Source organism: Rhamphochromis longiceps, linkage group LG2 (assembly GCF_057381845.1).
Source record: "Rhamphochromis longiceps isolate RC_006_pf linkage group LG2, R_longiceps_female_GT1.1, whole genome shotgun sequence".
Taxonomy (NCBI): Eukaryota; Metazoa; Chordata; class Actinopteri; order Cichliformes; family Cichlidae; genus Rhamphochromis; species Rhamphochromis longiceps.
This window is the reverse complement of record NC_140558.1, coordinates 25,722,723-25,750,388: the sequence shown is the minus strand read 5'-3', so window position 1 is coordinate 25,750,388 and position 27,666 is coordinate 25,722,723. Positions and strand designations below refer to the sequence as shown.

The 27,666-nt window shown below is 39.6% G+C and overlaps 4 protein-coding genes across 8 annotated transcripts in view; 3 read left to right on the top strand and 1 right to left on the bottom strand.

Annotated features, from left to right (window-relative positions):
- Positions 1-76: 76 nt before the first annotated feature.
- On the top strand, positions 77-8,282 carry cab39l1 (calcium binding protein 39, like 1). 2 transcript variants are annotated; one of them, XM_085420026.1, is made up of 9 exons: positions 77-270; positions 1,877-2,024; positions 2,125-2,289; positions 2,471-2,589; positions 5,677-5,845; positions 5,979-6,038; positions 6,121-6,186; positions 6,268-6,411; positions 6,935-8,282. In XM_085420026.1, exons 2-9 carry the CDS (start codon positions 1,908-1,910, stop codon positions 7,124-7,126), a joined length of 1,032 nt encoding a protein of 343 aa, XP_085276152.1. In that variant the 5' UTR covers positions 77-270; positions 1,877-1,907; the 3' UTR covers positions 7,127-8,282. The 2 variants fall into 2 exon arrangements, with proteins under 2 accessions (XP_085276152.1, XP_085276147.1); XM_085420021.1 differs by lacking the exon at positions 77-270 and adding an exon at positions 848-1,308.
- A 3,287-nt stretch (positions 8,283-11,569) lies between these two features.
- On the top strand, positions 11,570-16,842 carry LOC146677270 (uncharacterized). The gene is made up of 13 exons (XM_085419938.1): positions 11,570-11,672; positions 12,286-12,706; positions 12,855-12,887; positions 12,984-13,073; positions 13,485-13,556; positions 13,665-13,753; positions 13,861-13,963; positions 14,227-14,329; positions 14,409-14,461; positions 14,578-14,656; positions 14,878-15,368; positions 15,568-15,761; positions 15,870-16,842. Exons 2-13 carry the CDS (start codon positions 12,494-12,496, stop codon positions 16,012-16,014), a joined length of 1,665 nt encoding a protein of 554 aa, XP_085276064.1. The 5' UTR covers positions 11,570-11,672; positions 12,286-12,493; the 3' UTR covers positions 16,015-16,842.
- An 889-nt stretch (positions 16,843-17,731) lies between these two features.
- On the bottom strand, positions 17,732-22,615 carry LOC146677269 (uncharacterized). Of its 3 annotated transcripts, none has more exons than XM_085419911.1 (6): positions 22,255-22,615; positions 20,710-21,619; positions 20,345-20,441; positions 19,861-19,971; positions 19,246-19,412; positions 17,732-18,912 (listed from the first exon to the last, which is right to left on the bottom strand). In XM_085419911.1, the coding sequence occupies exons 2-6, from the start codon at positions 21,063-21,065 to the stop codon at positions 18,381-18,383; spliced, it is 1,263 nt and encodes a 420-aa protein (XP_085276037.1). In that variant the 5' UTR covers positions 21,066-21,619; positions 22,255-22,615; the 3' UTR covers positions 17,732-18,380. The 3 variants fall into 3 exon arrangements, with proteins under 3 accessions (XP_085276037.1, XP_085276045.1, XP_085276052.1); XM_085419919.1 differs by having other exon boundaries at positions 20,893-21,619; positions 22,255-22,414; XM_085419926.1 differs by lacking the exon at positions 20,710-21,619 and having other exon boundaries at positions 22,255-22,403.
- Positions 22,616-26,248: 3,633 nt separating this feature from the next.
- Positions 26,249-27,666, top strand: part of gpc3 (glypican 3) — a 135,105-nt gene continuing 133,687 nt past the window's right edge. The window contains exon 1 of one of the 2 annotated variants that reach the window (XM_085419897.1): positions 26,249-26,721. In XM_085419897.1, coding sequence (XP_085276023.1) covers positions 26,565-26,721 — 157 coding nt within the window. In that variant the 5' untranslated portion in view covers positions 26,249-26,564. The remainder of the gene's footprint in view (positions 26,722-27,666) is intronic. The other variant, XM_085419879.1, reaches the window with a different exon arrangement.

Here is a 27,666-nt window from a genome sequence, read left to right as displayed (position 1 = left end):
CCTTTTTCTCTCTCTCCTCTGTTCGTGTGTGTGGGTTCCTGCCTGTGTTCCAGAGGTGGAGTGTTTCCTGGGCGTCGGCCCTGCCCACACACCTGAAATTCAGAAGCAGTTGTGTTGATTATTACATGGACTGTTAATCCAGTCATGAATTGGCCTCCGCAAAGCCTGGACGTCAACAATATTATTATATAACATTACTAAGACAATGTGGGATCACCCCGGCAGAGCATGGAGCAAAACGCAGCCACCTCCCGAAGAAGAGCTTTGAAGGTGAAGTGTCCATATGTTCCCTTAAATGACATTCAAAGTTTCACTAATGCAAGTAAAAAGCTTATATGCAGGGTTTGTTAATGTAGTGTGGTTATTATCGCAAATTTGGACAACATGTAGTTGGAGAATACAGAGGAGAGTCAACTCATTATGCCTGTCATCCGTTATTAAGTGATGGTAAGTGGACATACATTAAAGAAAGACTTTGGTAACTATTCACGTTGAGGAACTTTTTGTGGTCCATATGTGTTCTAGAAATTGCTTGCTTTGATAATATCTAGTGAAATGTGTTTTATAGATGTTGCTATTGGATACTGAATTTTCTTGTGACTCAACAAAGAAATCACCAAAAGGCGATTAGATGAAAGAAAGAAAAAAAAAAACTAATCCTGTTTCTTATTCTGGCCGATTTTTACAACGTTTAGATTTCATAACCACAGATAAAACACGAACTATTTCTCAACTAATGGCTCATCTCTTCCCGAGAATTTAGATGCACTTGATTTCTATTAACGGGATGTCCGGTAGAGTGGCTTCCTCTGCAACATACTCCCCCTCATTAGTATGTAACTTTGTGAAACATGCGCTCCCATAGTGGGGTAGAGGGCGTGCCCACATCACGCAAAAGTGATAGGATAAAATTGGTGTCAGTCATATTACATAGCAAAACATGACCGCCCATTGTCCCCGGGATGAGAAGAGGACGGGTGTTTCGGCAGAAAAGAACAGGGAAATGAAGTTGACAGACGGGCAAGCCCAGCAGCAAGTCACTCTGTAATAACTAGGAAGCTAGCAAGTTCGATGACAGGGGTCACTAGAAGTGAAATTTACGTCAAATATCACTGCTATGAATGTCTCTAGTTTGAGGAAGTTGTAGCTACAGTTAGGGGACGTTAGGTAGCTACAGCTGTCAGACAACGTTACAGACTTTTTCAAAGTAACGTTACAGTGGATATTGAAAGTGGAGACGACTCGCTAGCCCGCTAGCTCACCTTTGGTCACCGAGCGTCTTTGAAGTTCAAAGCTACCCTTCATTCGGTGAGTGTACACAGCCTGAAGTAAATATTTCAGCAGGGTGTTTTGTGCGTGTGTGCTTCCCCACAACCGTCCTTCTCTAACTGCGTCCTGTTGGTAGTTGCCTTGTTTCTAGCTATAGCTAACTAGGTCACAAGCTAGCTCAACTTTTCCGATGAGCATGCTGCAACGTTGACATTTTGACGTCCTGTTCTCCGTTACATCCTTGTTTTGGTTTGAAAGCTTGGCTTCTACTGTTCAGCTGACCCCGCTTAGTTTGAAAGTGGACTAATATAGACTAATATAATGAATACACCCTAAACTCGACGTAAGAAACGTTAAGTAAGAAAAGTTGCTAGCCTTTTTTTCGACTAACGTGAAGTAGCGTTGTGAGTTACTTTAAACTTTAGTCTCTTCCTTATGAGCTTCTGTCTTTAGCCAAACGCCATAACTCACTCATGTCTAGCTCATCAGGTGAAGTTTTTTTTGTTGTTTTGTTGTTTTTTTGTTAGCGATTTCCTGATGCAAAGCGGTGCAGGAAGTCGAATAGGTTTATTTGCACAATTTAAAAACCCGTGTTATGTTTCATCAGCGATCTGGTCTTAGATTACCTGTCTTCAGCCATGCCTTTTCCTTTTGGAAAGTCTCAGAAGAACCCAGCTGAGATAGTGAAGAGTCTGAAGGACCATGTTGCATATATGGAAAAGCTGGATGCTGGTGACAGCAAGAAGTGTGAAAAGGTCAGCTGTGGATTTCTCTGAGGATGGCATGAATGTTAAAAATTACAGTAACGCTGAGCAGCAGCTGATCATACTCTTTTTACCCCCTCATGTTATTAAGGTTGCAGAGGAGGTGTCCAAAAATCTTGCCTCACTGAAGGAAGTACTTTGTGGAACAGGTGACAAGGAGCCCCAAACTGAAGCAGTGGCTCAGCTTGCACAGGAGCTGTACAACACCAACCTTCTAATTTCTCTCATTGCAAACCTACAGAAGATTGATTTTGAGGTAGGAGAAAAAATGCCTTCTTTCTGCACTGACTTTATGAGTTTAAAGTATTGATTGCTTGGTGCACACATTGAATGATCAGGGGGAGTGCGTGTTTGCATGCCTGATTTGAACGTCTATGCCCAAAGCAAAAAAACCCTGTGTATATCAGCACCCAGTCTGAGTGGTTGTTACTGTGCAGGGGAAGAAGGATGTGGTCCATTTGTTCAGCAATATCGTGAGACGTCAGATTGGCACCCGCACGCCCACGGTAGAATACATTTCTACACACCCACAGATCCTCTTCATGCTTCTCAAAGGGTAAGTTCATATTTTCAGTGTACAGAAACTCAGTGTTTGGTCATTTGATCTTCAATCTGACTGCTCGTTGTCCATTTATATGCATTAACAACAAATCCACCCTCAGAGCCTCATAAACAAACAAACAAATCCTTAGCATGAAATAAAAAGCATTTGGTTTTTGCTTTTTAGGTACAAATACCTTCCTTTAACATGCCTTGCAGTCTTCTGCATTAGCCAGTATGAGTTTCAACAACTCCCAAAGGAACAAGCATGAACTTGCTCACATGTGGGCTACACATGTAGATGATGGATAAAGCAAAAAGTACAGTGCTAGTTTTACAGCTCTGAAAAACTGAGTCATCCTGCTCACTCACTCAGAGACCAGCTGCATGCTCCGGCTGCTGTTTGGTGGATCGAATGCCATCTTATCCGGTTAAATGTCACAACTATAAAGTGGAAGATTTGGTTTGTTTATGAGAGGCAGACATCAAAACCTGACATTTAACGTTGATGTCTCGGTTTGTTACACTGCTAATGAACTCCCTTGTTGTGCGTGGGGAAATTGTGTACTTTTTTGCACAGGAAAAAAATACCTCTCTGTGGAAAATGAGATCTAGAAATGGCACGTTCAACCCAAAATTATACCAAACAACTTCATTGATCCCACTAGGAGCGATTTGTTGTACACAAAACAGGAACATTCATACAAACGGATGGGCAATAATGTGGAAGGAGATGGATTAAAATAGAAATGTATATGAATTAAAAAAATACTAATAGAATATAAACTACACAGAGCATTTTGTACTATGATTGCAGAGGGAAAGATTGTCCAAAGAGGTAAAACATTACGACACTCTGATGGCTGCAGAGGCAGCTCACTTACAAGACCACATTCAGCCAAAACACTTCCTGCTTTCATTAAAAAAAATAAATAAATCTTTTTTTGGTTCACTGTTGAGCTTGTGAACAACTTTTATTAATAATGCTGTTCAGGCTGTTTCTACTATTTACCATTAAACCAATGGATAAAAGGAAAAAACTGTGTAGACTCACAAAAAGTGGACAGTGGGTAACAGGACTGGCAAAAAAAAAAATTAGGTGTGGAGAAACTGATTTTTTTTTGTTGTTGTTGTTGTTGCCCTCTGTGGTCATAATAAACCTGGGGATCATGAAAAATGCCACCAAAATATTTGTATAACGGTTCCCACACATCACCTTTTCAAAGCCTCTTTCAGACGTCCAGTCCTCTCTGCTCATCAGAGACATCTGAATATGTCAGCTGAATGGCCCCCCGGCTACTTTTCCATGGAAAAAGTCACAGCTTTTAATACTGCAAGAATCTGAATGCAGATAGGCTCACATGTCTCGCGCCAGTATCTTGCGTTGCCCTGCTTTTGTTAAGAAACATGAGAATGCTTTAAAGAGCAACAACATGAGGGGGCGAAGAAAAAGAAGTTTGTATGAGACACCTGCTTTCCTTCTGTTTCACAGTCTTGCGCTGCCCAAGCTCATTAAGACCTCAAAACAGATTGTTCTTTAAATAAATTGTTGTACATGTCACAGAGGACAAAGCATGAACATCTAGGTTGTTCCACATTTTAGCACAAAATTCGAAAGGCACATTTTGTGTACATTTAATGGCCCGATGAGTGCACAGACCTCTCGAAAATCACAAAATGCCTTTCACATCTGTGTTAACGTTGTTCACTTTGCGTCATTTGTATCATTTCACATCTATTACAGATTGAAATGTTTATAAAATCCAAGTTTACGTAAGTTTCTGCCAGGTCTCTGTCTGAAGAAGTCTGCGACAGGTTGGATTAATCAAAGTCAGCAGTGACGGTAGTTTGTGTTCCAGCTGTTTGTACAAGTCTTCTGAGTTCATAACTAACCTGCAGCAGCAGAGAGCAGTGCGATAACATATGCTATTACAGGGTCCATCGTGATCGAACTACAAAATCCTTACCTTCAGACTGGTAGGTGTTTTTTATAAACTGGACTTTAACGTTTTCTCAGCTCCATATGGGACGTTGCGTTTCTAATTATCAAAGCGACCAGAAGCTTTTGACGTTTCTTGATGTGCTGTCAAATATCTGGCAGAGCTTAAGGGACACTGTCTAGCATAAGAGGGTTATGGCTCATTCTGTCATAGTTGTGAGGATATAGGGATGAAACCTGGATGGGCATTAACTTAATTGACCTTTATCTGAATACTGTCTCTTTAAAAGATTGATGAGAGGGCTTATAATGCATTCTTTGCAGCTCCTTGATTTAAGCCAAAGAATATATCACACTAAGAAATAGTACAGCGTCCACTACTGTAAATAATAAAGACTGAGAGTGTTAATGAGACCCTTTGAAAGCAAACGGCAGCCTTTTTATTAAAAGTTACTATTGTGACGTTGTATAAACAGTTCTCAAACAAAAGCTTGGTGTACTCCTTGCCATTTTTCTACCTGCTTGAATGAGTATAACAAGCTTTGCATCCTGTGCTCCTCTCCCTGCCAAGTAAGCAAATTTCATTGGTTCAGACTTTCTATTCACACTTAACAAAACATAGTTTTCTCCCAAAGTTTTTCATAATTAATGAGCACAACTGATCTAAAATCACTGCTTATTGGTCATCTTTAGATGAGTACATAAGTGCTCCAAAATGCGAAGATCTGGTTTCAGGGTAGTGACCTATGGAGGATGCTGCCATTCAGCAGACTTGTTTTGGACCAGATGTAACACTTTTTATTTATGTATTTGTTTTAAGGATCGCTTACACATTCTTCAGGCTCTTTTAAAAATATAAAAAATATTTTGGCGATTTACAGAATCTGTTCCATAAGTTTTACCCTAGTTTAAATTCTCAGCGTCACTGAGTGATTGACGACTTCTCTGCGTGTAGATCGCTGCTGCTGTACTCACGTTCTGCCTTAGTTTAATCCATTTGTTTATTTTTTGCGAGGATCTCGTTCCTTCGTCATTGGAAACACAGAGTTGATGTCAAACTAACAGTGACAGTGTTTAGGATGTGATTATACATCTCGAGTGAAAATTGTATAACTTGTGATGAGTTCACCATCACTTGGACCTGACATGTATGAACCTGTGCAGATATGAGGCTCCAGAAGTGGCTCTTAACTGTGGGATGATGCTGAGAGAGTGCCTGCGTCACGAGCCTTTGGCCAGGATAGTGCTCTTCTCTGAAGACTTCTTCTGCTTCTTCCATTATGTGGAGCTCTCAACCTTTGACATCGCCTCAGATGCTTTTGCCTCGTTCAAGGTACACTTTTATATATATATATATATATATATATATATATATATATATATATATAATTTTTTTTTTTTTAATGGCAAGATTAACATCCTGACTGTTCCTAGTTGATATCTTGACCTCTTCTATTCCCCATCAGGATCTTCTCACGAGACACAAGATTATGTGTGCAGACTTCCTGGAGAATAATTATGACAGGGTGAGCTTTCTTGAGTGGTTTTGATATTTAATTGGAAAAACTGCTCATTCTTTACCCAACTTACTTTTGACATTTTTATCAGGTGTTTACAGAGTATGAAAAACTTCTGCACTCTGAGAACTACGTCACAAAACGGCAGTCTTTGAAGGTACATCCTCCTGCTCAGTCTTAAGTTTAACTGACAAGTTTGTGGACTGATTCTGTAAACTCATGTATATTTATTTGTTAGCTGCTAGGTGAACTTCTCCTGGATAGGCACAACTTCACTGTCATGACGAGGTACATCAGTCGGGCAGAGAACTTGAAGCTGATGATGAACCTGCTGAGAGATAACAGCCGAAACATCCAGTTTGAAGCATTCCACGTCTTCAAGGTGCGCAAAAAATTTCTCAAAATCCACTCTTAAATCTGAATTGTGTCATGAAAACCCCACATACCTGCTACCTTAAGTTGGTCTAATATTGAATGTGGGTTTTTGTTTAGTCAGGCTGAGTCATTGTGATTTCTCTTATTTAAAAGTTTGGTTGCTGCTAACAGCTTCACCTCTCGTTTTTACTGCTAGCTGGATATTTGTCCAGCTTTCTGTTATGCCAGTCTTTAGTATCATTCAGCTGCTTCTCCTTGGAGTCCTCCTGTCTAGCAGTTGGTCAGTCAGGAGGACTCAAACTCCGTCGTGTTGGACTACAGCTGGCGAAGGTGTCCTTGATCTGCTCTGAAGATGGGATCACTGAACCTAATCAGAACCTGCAGCAGGAAGAGAACTGGTTCATGATCAAAGCAGAACAAGAACTACCATCACAGCTGCAGTGCAAGACTTTGGCTAAAAGTAGATTCACTGGACTCTGTGCATTGCATCCACAAATGGTACTTAAACTTTTTACATAATCTTTCCAAAGGTATTTGTTGCAAACCCCAACAAGACTCAGCCCGTGATGGACATCCTTCTGAAGAACCAGACCAAGCTCGTGGAGTTCCTTGGCAACTTCCAGACGGATAGATCTGAGGACGAGCAGTTCTGCGATGAGAAAAACTATCTGATCAAGCAAATCAAAGACCTGAAGAGACCCACAGCGTCCGAGGAAGCTTAATGCAGTCGTCCCATTCTAATAATGGGACGACTGCTCTGTCAGGTGGTAGATATTAGAGGTCGTGGTTCAAGAGGAAAAAACAAAACAAAATAAAAACATGCATAATTAAAAGTTCATACTAAGTATAAAAAATAGGAAACGTTAAGTTTACTTCCTTCACTTTCTGGCTTAGTGTGGATGTGGAGGTTCTTTCCATCCAGCAACCTGAGTGGGCCAAGAACTGTTATTTAAACCGCAGTGCTTCTTATTTAGTTATAACCAAATGCCTTTTGGTTCCTTCTTCTAATATTGGACCTTACGCTGTTACTTTTCCATATACATGGAAATTCGCAACCAGCTCGAGCACTGAGGTCATTTTCCAGAACTTGTACATGCTTTAGAGATTGAAAGGTTGAGAGGTAAATATATTATTTTTCTAATGTATCTTTTATGCTAAAACATTTAAAGCCTCCAGTAACTCTTCTTTCTGAATGATGCTTATTCTCATTGCTTAGGTTTGGTTTGTTGCGTCTTTTGTTTTTTGGAAAGCTGTTCTTTGTACAGGGACTGTCTTTAGAAATCCAGCTTTAGAAGAGTGGCACGTCGGCTCATATTGGGCAGGTCAGCTCGTAGTAGTAACATTTGGCAATTATTGCGCAGTTTTCAGGCTTTCGTTGGAGTGCACGCGATTATGCTGGTCAGAAACGACTCCGCAGTGCTGCACTAGCCAATGCATTAGCTGTCACAGGAAGAGAAAATCAAAACTATAGAGGAATCAATTAATTGTACTGTGATTTTTCAGGCTGTGCTCAGCGATGCTTACATGACTGAAATAGAAACAAGGCATCAGATAACGCTGCAGGCTACCAGCCCATCCGTTCACAGCTAACGCGGACAGCCAGGATACACCGATTGATCTCGCTGGATGCGCTTCATTTCTTCTTCACGTTCTAAAACTGATGGCAACAAATTAACAAAAAATCATAAAAATGTTACACTGTTATATTCATATCGGAGCACGGTGTGTTATTGAACCACAGACTTTTATAATAATTTTAATCAGGGTCGTGTTTTTCCCCTGATTAATTTCACTGCTACACTGGACTTGATTAGTCTGAAGACTGAAATATTACTAAAACAAAATGACATTTCACCTCAGAAACCACACAAATGCAAACTCCTAACCACACCATCATTCACTTTAATACAGAAGAGACAAACTGCTTAAGGAAAAGGTAAATTGTTAGGTTAGCTCTCTTTTCTGATATGATTATAACAGTGACACAGTGCAACAACATGCCTGCAAAGCATCAGAACAGTAGGTCCCATCTCATGTCACAATATTGTCAGGATAACCACATGCACTGTTCCACATGAGATTTTTGGATGATGAGCACTGACTTTACTCCTCACGTGCATCACCAGAGCTCAGTTGAAATAATTACCCTATTTCTGCTGTTGTTGTTGTTATAGTGGCTGAAATTACAGCGTTTCAGAATGCGTTGTCTGTGCAGACTGTTAGTGTATATACCTCATGGGATTTGAGTTTGCGGATGCTGGTTTTTATTTTTTTTATTTTATTTCCTTGACAAGATATTTAATTTGACATTTGACCAAAACAAAAGCACACAGCAGTGGTTTGAATGGATGCCGACATGTGATACATTTGTTCCGACTTGAGCAGGGACCGCAGCCTGGTTTTCACAATGGAAAACTGGATCCTTTTTTAAAACTTAAACTTTTCATTGTGTGGTACCTCATAAATGTTAATTCATAATGAATTGCAGTGTGGTACCTTGTAATGAATTTTTGCCTTATTTAAAGACATTTCATGGATCATGATTGATTCTTTCAATTTCTAATTTGTTTTAAACCAAAGCTGATATGAAAAAAGGGTTTAAAAATGTAAAAAATTAATTTAAAAAAATGTTAATTTCAGGTCCCAAATACATTAGCAGTTAATTTCTCATGTTCATGCGTAGACCAGGTTTATTACTAACTGCGATACTTGCTTATATGTAAACCCTGGGAGTGTAAATATATTTTAAGAGATCTGTAGTAGGCATCACACAGTGTAGTTTTCAGTTGGGTTGATTTGGCTTGATCATTCTTTGGTCCACTTCATGAGACCGTCACAAAGAGTGAGGACTTTCAGGAGCCATTAAATAATTTGATAAACTTGCTGTGAATGTGGTACACGATGCATAGATAAACTGAAGTCCTACACACCGTGCATTGTCATGTCATCAGTTTAGAAACTATAAAACAAATGAAAACTGTGAGAATACGTTGGGAATAATCCGTATACACAGTGGTCATTACTGATGTCTCCATGCAGCTGACTATAGATTTACTGAGGACAAAAAGTCTGTTATCAGTAATAATTAATGGAAGGAGGAAAAAAAATTATTGCCCGTATGAATTTGTATGCAGACTTTGAAATTTGGCCCCAGTCTTGACATGCACTTTTAGAAGGATGTGTTGTGCGCAGCCATCCCACTAGGGGGTGCTGTTAGCAACAGTGTTAGCACTTGTGTTAGTTGTACAAACAAAGCATTTCAAGTTTCTTTAACCCTACCTCCTGTTATGAATATACGAGTCACTGGCAATATGTAGTCACAAATTTAAATTCCTTAAAATCAATAATATGTATGAAATGAATTTAACTTTTCTGGGTTATTGTGCTTTACGTTTTTTGACTCTGTTGCCTTCTTTTCTTTCTTTACCTTTCCACACTGGATATTTTATTTTCTTCGGGAGGAAATTATGTGTACATAACTTTATAAAGGATAAGTGAAGTGTGAGAGCATTCATGAAAATAAAATGTCATTGCAATGTTTTGTTTTGCATTGTTTTTGTTGCCTAAACAATTATTACACATGAACGTGTAGGGTGATACAGAGTGTGGTAGTCACTTATTAGTTTATCTCTCACAGCAAAGCTTTAATCATCTTAGTAAATAAATAAATAAAACTCATGAAATTACGCCAGACTTTTAGGAAACTACCACAAATGAATGTATGATATTTATAATAAGGGTGCAAATCAATAAAACCTCAGGACTAATAACTTTGTAGCAAACAGTTAATTATTTATGCATAAAGTTAAGGAGCAGCCTCATAATAAATTTTTGCTGATGTCTCAGAACACAGAGAATGCTTGAGTGATATGGCCTCCAGTTTTGTGATAATGTTTGAAGGAAACTGGTTATTGACACAAATTTCTAATCATCCAATCACATGAGAGCAACTCATTAGCATATTGACATGGTCAAGACAACCTGCTGAAGTTCAAAGTGGGAAAGGAACTCTGAACATGGCAATGTTGTGGTACCAAACAGGGTGGTCTGAGTATTTCAGAAATTGGTGATCTGCTGGAATCTTCCTACAAACATTGTTAGGGTTCAGAGAGAATGTCCTGAAAAAGAGGAAATATCCAGTGGGCAGCAGTTCTCTGTGTGAAAATGTCTTGTTGACACCAGAGGTCAGCAGAGATTGGACAGGCTGCTCTGAGCTGATTGGAGGGCAACAGTAACTAAACCAATGGATCATTACATACCAACATATGCAGAAGAGCATCTCTAAATGCGCAAAGCAAGCAGATGGGCTACAGCAGCAGAAGACCGCACTGGGTGTCACTCCTCTCAGCTCCTAGGACAAAAGAGGGCAGCTTCCACCCAGAGCTTGTTGCCTGTTTTGTATTAGTATTTCTCAAGTGCTGCTACACAGAGCAAATTTTTAACACAGCTTTTCAAAACATCGTATCCTGAACAATTCCAGCTCATTCTCCTTCAAAGAATCTCTCAAGCTCCTCCAGATTTCATGATCTTCCAGCATAGATCCTGGTCTTCAGTTCAACACAGAGATTTTCAGTGGGATTCAAGTCAGGGATTTGTGCCGGCCAGTCAGGAATTTTACTTTGGTCTTCTGGAGGTAGTTCTTCACCAGGAGCGACAGATTTTGGGTCGTTGTTGTGTTTGAAAATAAAGAGACGAGCCAGACCCAGGATTGTTTCTGACTCCTTGAGGTTTCCTTCCACCTTGATGAGATAAAGAAAAGAAAACTAGTTTGTTTCAAAATGCTATTTTCTGTTTTTCTGTTCTTTGATAAAAACTTTAAAATTCATAGCAGGGCTAATAATTTTGTCCACATCTGCATGCGTTCTTCAAGCTGGCTCTAAGTAAAAGAGCAGGGTGTATCACAAGCGGAGTGGGCAGTAGTATCGTGATTTATGAGATGAATCATCATCAGTTTGCAAATTCTGATTCAGAATGACTGACACTGATTCTGAGGATAGAAACAAAGTATGTATCCGATGGACGATCTGATGGACGATCTGATTTCCGGACGATCTGATTTCCTCGTGTCAGCATTGTTCCCACATCATCATAATTAATGTTGTTCCAGGTTCAACATGGCAAGTGACCAATCACCTTCTTGTGACGTCATTCCTTTGCGACTTCGAAATACCCACCTTCGAGTATTTCGAAATACAAGTGAAGAAGCGAGAAACCGCCGCCTGTCCGCCGAATTTGAAGTCAATTTAGGATACTTTCCTTTAATAAACGGTAAGCATTATACATATGTTCCTCACTTGGCTTGCTGTTTGTTTGCTAGTGATAGGCTACTTGACGACAGCATTAGCTAACCAGTGTTCTCTAGACCAGCGTTCCCCAACTTTTTGGGTGTTTCGTGGTCCGGGGGTTGGGTCAGGCAAAATTGCAGTAGCTTCCCTGATCATTTTACAAACATAAGTGAAGAGAATCTGGACTAAAAGGCCTAGACTTATGGTTGTGTGCTGAATCTATGAATCAAACTATCACCTGGAAACATAATTAACTGGTCCATAGCTGTGAAACTGGACATGAGTTCTTGATTCTATGGAGATTAACAGTAATCCAGAAATTTACAAATTTGTCCTGGTACATCGCGTAAATGTTGTCCCCGGGACATCGCGTAAATGTTGTCCCCGGGACATCGCGTAAATGTTGTCCCCGGGACATCGCGTAAATGTTGTCCCCGGGACATCGCGTAAATGTTGTCCCTGGGACATCGCATAAATGTTGTCCCTGGGACATCGTGTGATAGCTTGTTAATAATGGAATGAAAATTATTGATTGTTATTAACTTGTGAAAAAGAAGTGTAACAAATCCACATGTTATGTTCTTACACCCTTACAGAAACTGTGACTCCTTCACAATGTCAGGTAAATGTCAACTCATGTTGAATAATCAACCAATCAAGCCTTTTATTATCACATGCAATGTTACACGTACAACTGCAATGAAAATTTCACCCCCTTCTGACCATACATATATTGCTTAAACATCACATTGGGAAGACAGGTCGGAAACAGTTAGGAAGGTCAGAAAACAATTTAATTAATAGATGAGGGGAGAGGAGGAGAAAAAAGAACTACAACCAGACAAAGCTCCTAGAAGACTGAAATGGATGATGGTTGCAGCATGCAAAAAGAAAATGATATCTGTTGACTACAGCATATGCTTTCTCACAGATTACCTTGTGGGAGTAGCTGGACCAAACTCTATTGGTATTTCAAGTTTGAAATCCCTGTTTGACCAGACTAACATTTCAGATGAGGTACCTCTTGACATAAAAATCCTTTTATGTTGTCATAAAACTAATGTTAAATTCTGCTTTAAATACACTTTATTGTACAATTTACTTAATGAATCGTATTCCTTAGTTCTGTTTTTATTTATATGTATTTATTTATTTGTTTTATAAGGTAATAGATGGCCTTATCTATTTGCAGTGTGAGGTATGTTGAAAAGCTTTTTTGATCATAATGACATAGCATGTTTACGTTTTTTGTAATGTATTTGAAAACATAGGTGTATTTATGTTATTTTTAAAGAATTTCCCTCACATTTATCCAATACCAAGCCAAATCACTGGAAAAATTTTGGATGGGTCCACAAGAGCACAAAGTGCATACTTTTTGAAGGTATGACTTGGACTGTGGTAACTATGTTCTTATCACAAAGGGTTTATAAGTTGCCACTATAAACAAACAGCATTTTCCAAAATTGAAGCCTTGTCAGAAGAACCTGAAAAATACCTTTCTGAAACCTTTTCTGTGTAAAGACTTGTTCAAAAGCAATGCACACAGATTAAAACATTTCTGTCTTGGCCAACTGATAAAGAACACCAAAAATTGAGTGGTGCGTGTTGAGTCTGTGGTCTTGATTTGTTTTGTACACACTATAGAAATTAATTAATGTAAACAAAAAATGACACTTTCTATATGTTTGTGTATCTGCAGAATTAATTACAAGTCTCACCTGACAAGCTTTCGCAGTTTTGCAGTGTCATTCTTGACAGAAAAACATACTTGTCACATTCTTTTTATTTCCAGAAAAACATCTTTCAGATGTATGAGAAATTGATTGGAGCCTGTCTGGAAAACGGCAGCCACTGGACCTTGTTTGTAAGTTGCACAGATTTTGCACTCTCTCTTGTGCATGATACTTTTCAGTGTCCCTCATTAGGAAAGCTCAAGGCCCAAGCCTACCATATCCATCTTTTTACAAAACAGTTTTGTGATATACCCAAGAGGACCATAGTCTATATGAATTCATTTGGCGAGTCGGAGGTCAGAAAAAGTGCGGTGTTGAAAAACTGGAGGTAATTAATTAACATATTTAACATATTTAATTTAATTGAAATCATTACCGAACGTGGTTATTGATTTCTCTATATGCTTTTTATTTGTAATAACTGCGATCTCTCAACTCATTTGCTTCAGCAAGAGGCTGCGCTGGAGAGTGGACCTTGTCACATGTGAGCCACCCACATCAAAAGGATGGGAACTCATGTGGAGTGCATGTCATAATGGTACTGAAAACTATAGCTTTAACCTATATAAGTAATGTTTACATTTTTGCCTATTCAGTTTTTAAAGCCTTAGAGGCAGGATGGTAAAATCTCAATTTTTTTTGTAGATTGAACCATTTCAGCAGTAATGCTTTGCTTTGGTTGCTCTGTTTTTTTTGTGTGTTTTTTTTCTCGGGGGGGTTAAAAACAAACAAACATTTCTTTGTTAATCTAATTCTTTTTGCTCTTTTTTTTTTTTTTTTTTTTCCTTCGTCAATTATTAGTTTGCCCAATCTCTCATTGACGGTAAAACACAAGTGGAGGAGTACAACACTGAAGTCACAAAGCTCAGGTCCCGACTTTGCCACTACTTATTTTCCTCAATAGGTAAAGATAAAATTAGCCGCCTTCTTTTTCTCTAACATTGGAAAATGTAACTTGTACTTAAACAAATTATATTTTGCAGATCGAACTAGGAAGTGCAGTCAGTGCTGGTGTGTGATTGCAGCCAAAGACCGGGTACACTATGACATGTCCTTAGCCATATAGATTGTTTATATAATGGACTTTGTTCATTTGTTTTTTGTTTGTTTATTTCTTCTTCTTCTTCTTCTTTTTTTTTTTTTAATTCACAGGTGCAGTGCCAGAAATGTGGTGCCTACAAGCACATGCGTTGTTCAAAGTCTGGTTGTGGCATCTGTATCTTCTGTGAGAGTAAGTCACAATATAACTAAACAATGTCCAAAAATGTTTAAAGTGAAAATTTTTTTCGTAATTTTGCCTTTGCACACCAGGACTGTGTTATTAAAGTGGATGTTTCAAGATCCAGTTTTTACACAAAACTATTTTAGACATAACTGTGTCGTATTGTGGGGATTTCTCTTCACAATTAAATTGATATAGTGCTGTTTATATCATTCTTCTTTATGTAACAGCACAGTGCAGCACAGCAGAGGGAAAGGAGTTGTGCAGCATAGTAGGTGGCTATACAGGAGGAGCAATAGAAGTAGCCAGTGAAGAATGTCATCAGGGAAAGCATCAGGCAGCGAATGACAAAGGAAAAGTTCCTAAGGGAGAGAACATCTGCAGCAAATCGACAAGTAACAGTGAGATAGGAAGACTGACAGTCAGAGATGAAGGTACACAGACTGAAAGAGATGAAGGTACACAGACTGAAGACAACGAAAAAGAAGCAGAAGTATACAGCACAAGTCTGAGTACAGATAATGCTGCTGCTGATGATGTTGACAGGATCGATGCAGATACAGAATTCCAAACTGATTCAGAAGGAACTAGTACAGTTTACAGAGTGCATGGTCGCTTATCTGTACCAAAAAAGAAAACCTACACAATAACAGAAGACGAGATCAAGCGCAGAATCAACGCAGAGAACATGTCAGTTCATGTTTTCAGAGGTTTGATTGGGGTAGGTATACATTTCGTGATTTTGATGTCACCTGAAATAAATCCGGGTTACTCGTATCAATGAAGTGACAATGTGGCTGGAAGTTGTGCATTTGCTGCAACATATACACAATTACACCATGTAAACAAAAGCATTTAACTTTGTGCGCGTGTGTGTGTCTCTCTCTGCTCTTTTGGTGTTTGCACTTTTTCTTTTTTAGGGCCGTAAAGCCAAACTGCCCGCAATGATTCTTGACAGGCCTAAGAAGGCCAAAACTAAAGTAACAGTGTTTAGTGTTCTGAGTGAAGAGGAGGCTGGGGAGCTAGCCCTCGGGTTTGCCGGAAGATTGGCCTGCGATGTCACAACAGACATGGTCTGTAAAGGCATCGACCATTCAAGTGCTGATATGACAAAGTAAGTTAGTAAAACAATATGAAAGTTGTATCTTTTTTGGTATTATTTGTCATTTCCCCGTATTTGGGTTATTGGTGTAACATTGTTAATCTTACTTTCTAATAACAGACAGACTCTTCTCAAAATCCAACACAACCTTAAACAGGAACTGACTGATTCCTCAACCTTCAGTTTGCTGACACACACCTTTGGCCCCGCTGCACTGGATTCTGTCATTTCATTCCTGTGTGAAAAACTTGATCTTGTCTCTTAAATAATGAAACCTTTTGTGACTTTTGTTTGTTCTGTAAATCAGAATCTTGAAAATTGTTCATTGTTGTTCTAAGTTTGTGTTAACTATTTGGCAAAAATGATTGGTTCCTAATCCAAACAGCATAATGACTGTTCTAACACACATCTTAAAAATGCTACAAAGAAAGAAAATTATCACATATGTTTCAATATGAATGTAATTGTGTCACACTCGGTTTGTAGTAGCTTTCCTGTTTTATTTTGAGTTTTGGTATGTTTACACTGTTATTTTTATTTCCCGTGTGTTCGTCTTCCCTTATTAGTTTTACTGTATTTAGTTAGTCTGATTTAATAACTTATAATTATTTACTTTCCAGTGTGTATATATGCTCCTCGTTTGGATTATTGTTTGTTTGAGTTCTGCCTGTCTTTTCTATTAAAGATTTGGACTTTTGGACTATTAGTGGACCTCGTAGGTTTTTATTCTGTGCAATTGGTAATTGACTGGGTTTAATTTAGTGGCCTGGAAAACAGGCCGGAGGGGTCTGGTCATTTTAACCCCCTAAGACCCGAAATCTTCCATGGCATGCATTTTTAATTTCTCTTTGATATTTGGGCCGATTGGAACCCGATGAATGTAAAAAGAAAGAATTACCAGGTTTTGTTTGTTTTTGTTTTTTTTTACCTAATTTTTGTTTCTGAGAAAAATGAGAGCCACATGAGGACATTCATTTGAAATTTCGATAGAACAGTTGCAGTATAATGTCCTCGTAACTGTATATCAGGCGCTTGTTGATCAAGATTTAGTATTTTGGTCTAAATAACCCAAAATGTGATGTCCACATGTGTGGACGCCAGGCTGGAGTAAAGTGTTAGAGCTATTTATACCTATGTAAACTTTTATACGCTGGTTTTTACCTGTCTTGTTTCAGAAAGGTTTAAAAGGGTAATGTCCACAGTTTGTTTATTTATTTGTTTGAATTCCACATTTTATTAAAGTAATTGAGCTTGAACACAGAAAAAACTGAATCAAATAATCATAAAATCAAATCACTTGCACTATACTGAAGTCTAATCTACTCTGAGCTAATGCCGGTTTCCAACACTAATGATCGGGTGAAGGAGAGAGATGAGGGTGTGCACGGCCACTGGTGCTCTTATCCCTGTTCTTTGTGATACAATCCAACAGGAAAGCAGTCAAACCCTTGGACATTAGCCAAGTTAACGTTCACAAATATATACACACAGAGGAACTCTGAGCCCCAATGTCAGCATTAGCACAAACATGCCACTTCATACCAAATCTCAGTGTGAGGTCAGGTGTTAGTCTCATTCCATTATTCTGGCTATATTTTTACTCATTACTATTAAACTTATACTTAAGACTAACTATTAACAAAATCACACCCCAATAACTCTGTTATTACACTTTGTATTTAATCATAAAAAGGCTGGATGTTGAAACCTTTTACTTCTATTTTGTATGAGCCGGGGGTTCTCAACAGCTGATACTCTATGTCCAAAAAGTGACAGGTATCGTTTTATGGAGCAAAAAACTTAAGAGCGCATATTTTATAAATAATACCAACAATTACAAATGCAGACCTTTAATAGTAATAAGTAATCCTTTATTTATAATGCATAGCAATATAAAAATAGTAACATATGAAAATATTACAATGGGCACAGATGAATTTGTATCAAAAACAGCAACCAAGCCAAAGTAATGAATAACACATAAATAACAACTGCTTGAGAGAGCAAACAATTTCTTTTCATCTGTTCCTTGGCAGAAAGTTAAGACAGCTATTCAGCTTTAGGTTTCAATAAACAGAAGTAATGGATGCAGTCCCTTTGAAATGTCACACAAAAGTCTACTTGTGCATATACTTAGCTTTAACTCTTCTCTTTTTTGTTTTGTATTCCAAAAGGTTTTCATTTTCTCCAGAGGATGTCTCTCTTTCAGTGGTTATCGACTGTTCACATTCATTTTCACAGACTGCTGGAATGTCGATGCTGGCCGAACGTTTCTTGCTAGAATACAATGGCCTAATTTTGCGTGCATTATCTGTCGTCTTTATTTCGTACTGGCATATACTTTTGCCTACTTGTTTTGTTTTTAAGACATTTGTATGCAGTTCATCTATCATTGCAGTAATACCCTCTGGAATGAATGCCCACTGTTTAACTGTGTCTAAAACAGCATTTAGTTTTCCAACCGCATCTTCTGTGCATTTTTTGTCTGTGCTTTCAACTACAGGAGTGTCATTCAAAGTTGATAGAGGACTTTTCAGAGAGTTTTTCATTTTTTTAAAATGGCTACAAGCCACCTTCAGGCAAGCACATGTGTTATAGTGAGAGAACGTACAACAAGTGCACTGAAGTGTTTCAGCCGATGCAAAAAAACAGATTTCCAAACAAACTTGGCATTTTTATCACTTTCAAGTCCTCACAGTGTACAAAGTAATGCCTTTCTTTCACTGCAATTCTTGCCAAGGTAGAAATGTCTGTTTCCATGTTTGGATAGATGTCATTGTCAACCTCTGCTAATTTTGCAAGTAACACTAGATGCTTGCAAAGAAGTCCTCGTAAGCCATATGTACAGTTGCAGTAGGACTCAACAGGGCAGACATCATACACTATGTCTTCTCTTGACTCAGATGGGACTTGATATGCATTAACTCCATGGCTGTTCTTGACTGTAATTTTAAGAGCCCAACCACTTTCCATCAGTCTTGAAGCAGAGTCTGAAACTTGAGACAAGGTGTCAGCAAACCTGTTTTTCATGCGGCCCACATCTTGCAGGGTTTTTATGACTGAGAAGTAGTCGTCGGCCTTCCCTAGGAGCACTTCAATCAGATCATCCAGACGCCTATTCGTGTAGCCAGATAAAAACTGGTATTTCAGGCGGTGGAAAAATCTGAACAAAAGTTATTTGAAATGATTAGTAACTGTAATTGAAGGAATTTAAAGTTTTAATCAAGACTGTATTATTTTTAAAAAAAATTGGAATACCTATTGCACACGTCTTTTATAAAGGAATGCTCTGTGCCGGTTTAGCTGATTTAGGCAAATCCACCTACTCTGTTTTTTGTTGTGATAACATAAAAAACGCTGCTAGAATTTAAAGGATTTGCCTAAAACCTGTTCTGGCAATGACATGAAGAACCTACTCAGTTTAGCCTCTTGGACTAAAGCATAATATCTTTTTTTCAGCAATACAATCGAATGAGGTCAAAATAATAAATCATACCTTTCAATCACATTGTTTGTTTCAGAACGAGCGTGACTGAAGCGACGGCCGTAGTCACACCACATGTGGCCAATGCCTTCCCAGTGCTTCTGAAAATACTGGCACACCAAAGGGTATTGCTTAAATGTCTGGCAGAACTCTGCTGATGTGGCTTTAAAGTCGTCCTCCTAAGAGAATTGGATGCAACAGAATATATTTCAATCCATTTAACAGACCTATTGAAATCTTTAATATTATGTATTGAAGCCCTTTTCCTTTTATTGAATAACATTAAGAATTTTAAGTTATTAATAATATGTCGTGTTTTTGTATTAAGAAGCAATTATTTCTTCCCTTACAATGGCTAAGAAGGAACACTAAACCTATAAGCATATTTGGTTTCAGCATCTGTCTGTGAAAGAATCCCACTCACAAGTTCTACTGCACAGTGGGTGACACAATGATGGTCTGCACAGCTTAAGTACTTGTTTTGATAAGCAAGATAAGAAGCCAGTTTTAGAAATTGTTTCAAAAATCTATTTTGTATATCTCTGTAACTTCTTTTAGCAACTGAAAGTTATTATGCTCATAGTGTAATCAAGAAATCAAAATGTGAAATAGACAAATTACACTTACAGATGTGCAAGCTTTCAGCTTACAAAAGAAAGAAATGATTTCATTTCTCTTTTGGGTGTTAGAAAGCCCATGGACCCCGGACTCTGATTTTGAAAGCCATCGATTAACAGCCTGTGAATGTAAGAGAAAAAAAGTTAATCTGGAGAGAGAGACAGAGGAGCAGCTGTACAAAAAGCATAAAAGAAAGCTGACGTCCAAAAATAACTTTGTCACTCACTGGACAACAGGACCTGTGCATTACAGAAATCAACCAGGCAAACATATTTTTAAATGTCAAAAAGAGCTTTGAGAAGCAGCCACCAGAAGATGAGTGCACTGTGGTCTTAAATGAATGGACAAAGTCACTCAACATTTTATCCCTTTATATTCATTAACCTGAGTAGGTGAATATCACAATGAGGCAAATCATAACAACAGGACCCTGTTGTAAAAATGTGTTTCAGGTGCATCTTAGACAACGTGAAAAGAAAACAATGTGGTTTACCTGCAAGACATGGTACCAGCATAGAAGGATAGCTGACTCTGGAAAAACCTTCTGCAAAGCATTTATTTCCGCAAAGTCTTTGTCAACCATAAATGCTCTACAGAAAAAAAGAAAACACTAAATGAGATTAAACAGTATGAAAATGTTTTTGCTATCTCAAAGCACCACTTCAATGCCAAATTAAACATTTCAACTCACAAGTAGATATATAAAATACTGCATACAGCCTATAGGAATAACTTTAACAACTGGAAAGGAAAGTTTTTTGCAGCCCATGCTGCAGCTATAGCATTAGATTCTGGCATGTTATAACTTTTTTGAAAAGGAATTATTTCAAAATTAATAGCTGTCAATGTATTATTTACCTCGGGGAAGTTGGGAAATGCTCACAAACTATTCCAAGAACAGTTTCCAGGGTTTTCTGACTTTCGTTGCTGACAATAGCATAGGCCACAGGGACTCCATGCCCATGATCATCTCTTACAACAAGTGTGAATAAGGGAAATGAATACTGGTTAACGCAGTGCGTGGTGTCAACAAATACTAACTGTTTTGCACAGTTCTCCATGTTTGATTTCATTACAGGTGTCTGCAAAACAATCATTAGTTCTTGGTCAGATGTGTATGGTTGATAGAAGAGAACATGTTCTTGATGTTTTCCATTAAGTAAGGTATGTACACTTTGACTGTCTCCACAGTTAAAGTGCTTCTTCCTCATCATGCAGGTTCTAACACTGTCAATGTCACGTGGTGTGACAAAATGCTCTCTGTTGTGAAGATCTCTGTGTCCATGTTCTTTGGCCCATTTACGACATTCGGTTAGTATGATGGCTGGCTTAGTTCCAAGGGAAAGCAGTTCCTCAATCTTCCTCCTCAAATCACTGGAAATATTGTTGAAATGTGCGTCTTTTGGGTCCGAAGGATCATGCCCATCATGCTTATCATATGTACGCTGCACGATGACTGTGTGGTCTTTCCAACATTTGAGTACTTTAAATGAAACATAGGCCTTACAGCCCACTGCTCTGTAGCTGTTTCGACTTTTTCCCCAGCTCTGATGCAGTTGAATTTGTAATAGTCTCTTTTCCTGTCTTTACCTGAGGCAACATTTAAACATTTATAATGTCCATGAAGGGTTAATGAGTTCAATTTTTCTAACACAACACTGAATGGGTCCTCCTGGCATTGTGACACATGCACACAAAGTTGTGTGTCTTTTCCAGTTCTTTTTTTTTTCGTCATTCAGAACACTTCTTCTAATTATATCGTCCATTTCTGGTGGAAAAATAACGAAGGTTTAATTAGTCAATATTCATTAATTCATTTTAACTTGTTTTGGTTTTTTTGCAATACAATGTAAATATTAAATATAATATTAAAAAAAAAGATATATATATATATATATATATATATATATATATATATATATATATATATATATATATATATATATATATATATCTCAATCAAACAGGGGCTAAAAGAAGCTAAACTTTCATATGGTATGTCTCTGGCAACTTTAACGCGATGTCCCGGGGACAACATTTACGCGATGTACCAGGACAAATTTGTAAATTTCTGGATTACTGTTAATCTCCATAGAATCAAGAACTCATATCCAGTTTCACAGCTATGGACCAGTTAATTATGTTTCCAGGTGATAGTTTGATTCATAGATTCAGCACACAACCATAAGTCACACCCAAAAAGTTGGGGAACGCTGGTCTAGAGAACACTGGTTAGCTAATGCTGTCGTCAAGTAGCCTATCACTAGCAAACAAACAGCAAGCCAAGTGAGGAACATATGTATAATGCTTACCGTAACACTGGTTAGCTAATGCTGTCGTCAAGTAGCCTATCACTAGCAAACAAACAGCAAGCCAAGTGAGGAACATATGTATAATGCTTACCGTTTATTAAAGGAAAGTATCCTAAATTGACTTCAAATTCGGCGGACAGGCGGCGGTTTCTCGCTTCTTCACTTGTACTTCGAAATACTCGAAGGCGGGTATTTCGAAGTCGCAAAGGAATGACGTCACAAGAAGGTGATTGGTCACTTGCCATGTTGAACCTGGAACAACATTAATTATGATGATGTGGGAACAATGCTGACACGAGGAAATCAGATCGTCCGTATCGGACACCAATACCATCGTTGGTATCAATACTATCGATATTTTGATTGATCCTCTCATGTGTAGCAGGCAGTGCGACGGCAGGGGGAGCAACTTGATCTGTGCTGGAGTTGGGCGCAGTTTCGATGGCGGGGGTAACCCCGAGCCACCTACAGGCACCAATGTAAACCACTGAGCCACCCTGCTGCTGCCACCAATGCACACAATGGACTCTGCATTTTTTTTTTCTGTGTTTCTATGATGATCCCTTTTCTTGTGTCTGTGCAGACATCAATCACGTATTGCAGATGAGTTAAATAAAATGGCAGCTGGGGGCCTTCTTTCTCTTTATGCAGCCAATCACAGGCTTTCTAACACACATACAGCCTGGGAAACTAGGTCAAAGTTCAACCAGAGAAGACGGAAAGTAAGGCAACACTAGAGCTCGGCTCCACGGTGGAGAGGGGAGTGCCGCCGTGCTTTGGAAAGGCCGTGCATCCCTCTGCTTGACAGCTGAAAACAGAGTTTTATTAAATGGTGTTTTGTGTGGGACTGCAGAGGAGGGACATCCTGGCTGCGGACAGCACAGAAGGCTATGTGGGGGCAGGGTTTTACTGGGGTTATAGGTCACAAGCTTCCTGGGTTTCTTTGGCCAGCACGGCAGTGAATGGATGAGTGAGGTGGGTCAATAAAACTGATCTCACTTCAGGTTTCATATTCAGATTGTTTTTTTCTTCCCCAGCGGATGTCGCTTCAGAGGAAAGCTTGTAGATATATGATACCAAATATCTACAAGTGCATTGATTATGAGTGGATTTAAGGACGCACATCCGCCTGCGCTCCTGCCCCCACCCCCACAAAGAGGAAGAAATACAGAAAGAGAAAAAGATGCTGTTACAATTTGATGAATGACAAAAGTTTTTTTTGTTGTTGTTGTTTTTTTGCGCTGAAGGGTGGTAAAAGGAATACACTGAGATGGAAAATCCACAGAGATACTGCGAGATTTCTGCTTTATGGGAAGCCCCCGTTGGTTTGACTACACCCATTAAACTGAATGAAGCTCAACACGATCAGAGGTAAGCCGTGTGCTGACAACTGCGCTAATAGAAACGTTTGATTGGCAAGGTCTGGACATAAAGTCTGATGCGGCTGTTGATTAGTTTGTCGGCGCCACCTGCGCATTAATCTGAACGCTGTGTGAGGCAGTATTGAATCTATCGGATTATTCAGTCTTGGTGTAATCTGCACACGAAGGCTGACAATAGCTTGTTAAAGTGCATTTGCTCAGGTCGCAAATGAAGGCCGATCTCTTTAATCCGCGAACACCTAAACATGAACCCGCTTACTGCTCAGCAGCCGGCACTGATTGTCTTAATTGCGTCATTAGATTGATTGAGTGCTATTCTTTAATTGAGGGACTCCATGCGCTCATCAGGGCAGCACCAGACGCCGCTGGCGCCGCTTCGTGAAAGCAGAGCAGAGCAGAGCAGAGCAGAGCAGGGCAGGGCTGGGCTGGGCTGGGCTCTCCGGCCTTCTGAAACTTTTAGTTCAGGGATAAAAAGCGAACAAAGATGACCTCCGATGTTGTATCCTGAAATATGGTTTTGGAAAATGGAGCGTCGTAAGTTTAAACTTCCTCCTGCTTCTCCAAACTTTAGTGAAACACGTGGGCCGTGCTGATACCGTGGAGAGAAACCTCTAGAACTGGTGTGGCTCGATCGAAGATTAAGGCTTGATTGTAACCTTTGGGTAATGTGGAGTACCAAAGCTGGCCTGCACTCATGCAAAACTCGGGGTACGTCGGATCATTTGTGAGGCGTTTTCACGGTTTTATTTCTGAAAAATGAGACTTCACATTGGTGCAAAGGGAAACTTCTCCATGTTTTCTCCACGCTGCAGAACAGCTTCGGCAGCCCGTTGTAACTCAGTTATAGGATTTCCTCGGTGCATCAGCTGGTTAAATCTGATGCAGTGTTTAATTGCACAGGTTAATCGGATTTTTAAATGAGCAGACGGAATAATTTCCTTTAATGTGAAGGAGTGTGTGCACGTGTAACATATCAGAATCTCTTGGACTGTAACTTTTGCGTGTCAGTGCAGGGCTAATGGCAACGTGACCATCCTTTTTGCAATGTCGTGCCTGTAAACCGCCGTTTATCGTGTTTAACTTCTTTTTAACTCTAATATAGAGCACGTTGGTGTTAATGAGTTTCCTATACCACTTAAAGGCAACACATGTATCCAGTCTTAATATTGGAATCCGTTTAAGTAATTATTCATGTTCTGTTTGATTTCCTTGCAGATCGTGCAGACTGGCGGTGTGTGGAAGTGATCCAGTTTATCACTTCCCTCCATTTTTGCCTCATGGTCCTCCAGCTAAGGTGCATCTAGTGTAGTTGGTGAAGTATTCAAAGTCTACTGCCCTAGTTGCCCCTTCTGTCTGGAGGGCTTGTTTTTCAGTTCACTTCAATTGTGTAGCGCCCAATCAACAAGATGGCGTACGGCGCTTTATATTGCCCCCCCCCCCCCCCCAACGAACACTTGGCGGCAGTGGTAAGAAAAAAACTCAATGGACAAATATCTAGATTGATAAATGGATGCTTTAAAGTTGCCCAGGGAGTTGTCCCCCCCCCCCCCCCCCCCCCCCCACGGCCCACCCATCAATTTGTATTTTTAAAATCGAAAAATATAACACATGCCACTGGAACATAGAAGCAATGGTTGCTGGCCATTTAAAAAAATTAAAAAAAAATCATCTTGTATAAGTGTGACAGTAAAAGCAGTCTGTGTCTGTCACATGTGCTTCTTTACAGGTCTTTCCTCTGACATCTTCCCTCATGACTTTTCATTCCTTGAGATGAACACACTGTTGTCCCGGCAGTTCCAAAGTGCTCACAGTGCAGGTAGTAAACGTTCATCTACTGCAGTTTGTGCACTTGGGGTATTGCTGGTCACCTTTCCGCCTGTTCATAGCACTTAAACTCAGCTGGGCTTACAGTGAGTTTTGATGGTTTGTTCTCAGCTTCTGAAAGACTCTGCTGTGCAAATCCATGCAAAGCTCTCTGTTTCTCAGAAATGCGACACGTGTGTGTTTTGTCTGTCCTGAGCAACACTTGAAAGACTGAAAGCCTTTCACAGCAGGCACGAGATGAGCTGCTGCTGTTTCTACTTCTGCTGTGATTCTGGTGTTGTGACACTTGCTGTTTTTAAGATGGATGATTTAAATTTCAACACTTAACATTGTGAATAGATGAGAAATTAAACTCCCAAAACAACTTTTCTGACTTGATGAACTGTTCGGTCTGCGGAGTTTAATATCTTGTCCTTGTCTGTTGGGCAACGTTTTTGCTGTTTACATCCACACTGAACACTAGATGGCACCATCTCAACTTTAATGCTTGTAGATCTGAGTGAAAGTAAGACTCATTTTAAACTGACATGAAGAAATCTGTATAATGTAACAGTGAGTTTTGTGCTTCGTGCACAACCAGCTGTCTGTATGAACAATCTCCATGTGAATGAAAAATAAACTGCCGCTCATACATGTCTTTGGTGTTTTGTGTGCAGCTCCTGGTAAACACGGGTTTAAATGTATAGTGAAACGCACGAGTGATGTGCCCCAGTTAAATCCCGTACGGTTAATCTAAAGCGGCTCGTGCAGCGCATTAAGCCCCTCATATTTCCACTCGAGCGCCCACACAGGGCCACTGTGTCAGCGCATCACTGAGAGGAGCTCTCTGTAAGCGCAGCTAGCTTCACGCCGTGGCGCGCGCTTTTTAATGAGCGCGCACATGGAATCGGGGGGGGGGGGCGTTCATCCATCTGTGCGGAGAGATGACGCTCGCTGCTGCAAATGAACAGGGAGTCATAAGTTCTCGGCATCCGTGTAGCTCCAAGAAGCCCGAGAGAGCAGCTTTGCAGAGTGCACGGACTCTGAGAGGAGGAGAAGAGGAAAGCGGAAGGATGCTGATCCGAGCCGAGCCGGGAGCTGCAGCTTCACCTCATCAGCGCAAACGCTGGCTCCTTCTGTAACTTTTAGCGCGCTGAACTTTACCGCTGCTTCTTCTACTCTGTCCGCTTTGGTTGAGTGCTGCTGCCCGTCAGCCATGGCTTCCTCACCGGTCCACAGTGCGCTCTTTCTGTGCGCCTTCCTCCAGCTGTTCTCCCTTCCCGGCGGACACGTGCCAAACTGCCAGGAGGTGCGCACAGTATTTCAGTCTCTGCACCCGGGCTCCAAGTGGGTCCCCGAAACCCCAGTGTCAGGTAACTGTCATTAATAAAGCTCGTAGATACGGGACGTTAATGTTTTACGTACTCCTGATAATGTTGTGGGATAGAGCACGTTTCTAACAATCGGCACCAACGCATTAAGTCAAATATAGATTTGTAAATATATATTTTTTCCTAGCGGATAGTACCGCTATAGCGCTTCTGTGTTTTGTTTTAAATGCTGACCTTTTCAGTGAGAGCCAACCCACACACTCTCCATCCCTCTGGCTGAACGTTTACTAACCTGCTCTGAGAATTTTATTTTATTAAAAAAAAAAAAAAAGAAAATCTGGCCGCATTAAGCGGAATATCCTGTTACAAATACGAAACTGAAACTTGTAAAATTTGTTCTTGTATTGATCTGAACATGGAGTAACCTTGCCTTGCACCTCACTTTGATTCTGTTAGTGCTGAAACATTGCAAGATTTGAGTTATTGACAGCCTCCTTAAAACACTAACTTTGGTGCTTGTTTAAATACATGACGACGGGGTAAAAGCTGAGGGAATGAAAGAGGATTAATAGTCAAAATGTACACAGCCACTCCTGTTACATTGTCAGCAAATATCAATTATGTGTGTGATCTGAGCTGCAAGCAAACTGGAAGTTATTTTGTAAATGATGCAATGATCCAAACTCATCTTTATTGTTTTTGTTCCATGGAGCTCAACTGTCACTGACTTCTATCTTCTCTAATGAAGAAGGAATAGATCTGGAGAAGTGAGTTGGCAAAAAACAGAAAAGGTTAATGGTGAAATGATTCGGGGCTTTGTGGACAGAAGTCCATATTTTTGTCCTCTTTTGCAGAATGCAGCATGTTGGTGCACTGGAGCCTGTTGCGTGCATTCTGATTCACTATGGAAATGGTAAAAGCCTCTCATGTGTCTGCATCACAGCCAGCCGCAAATGTTAATTAGGTGTTTTAGTGTCATGTCAGCAC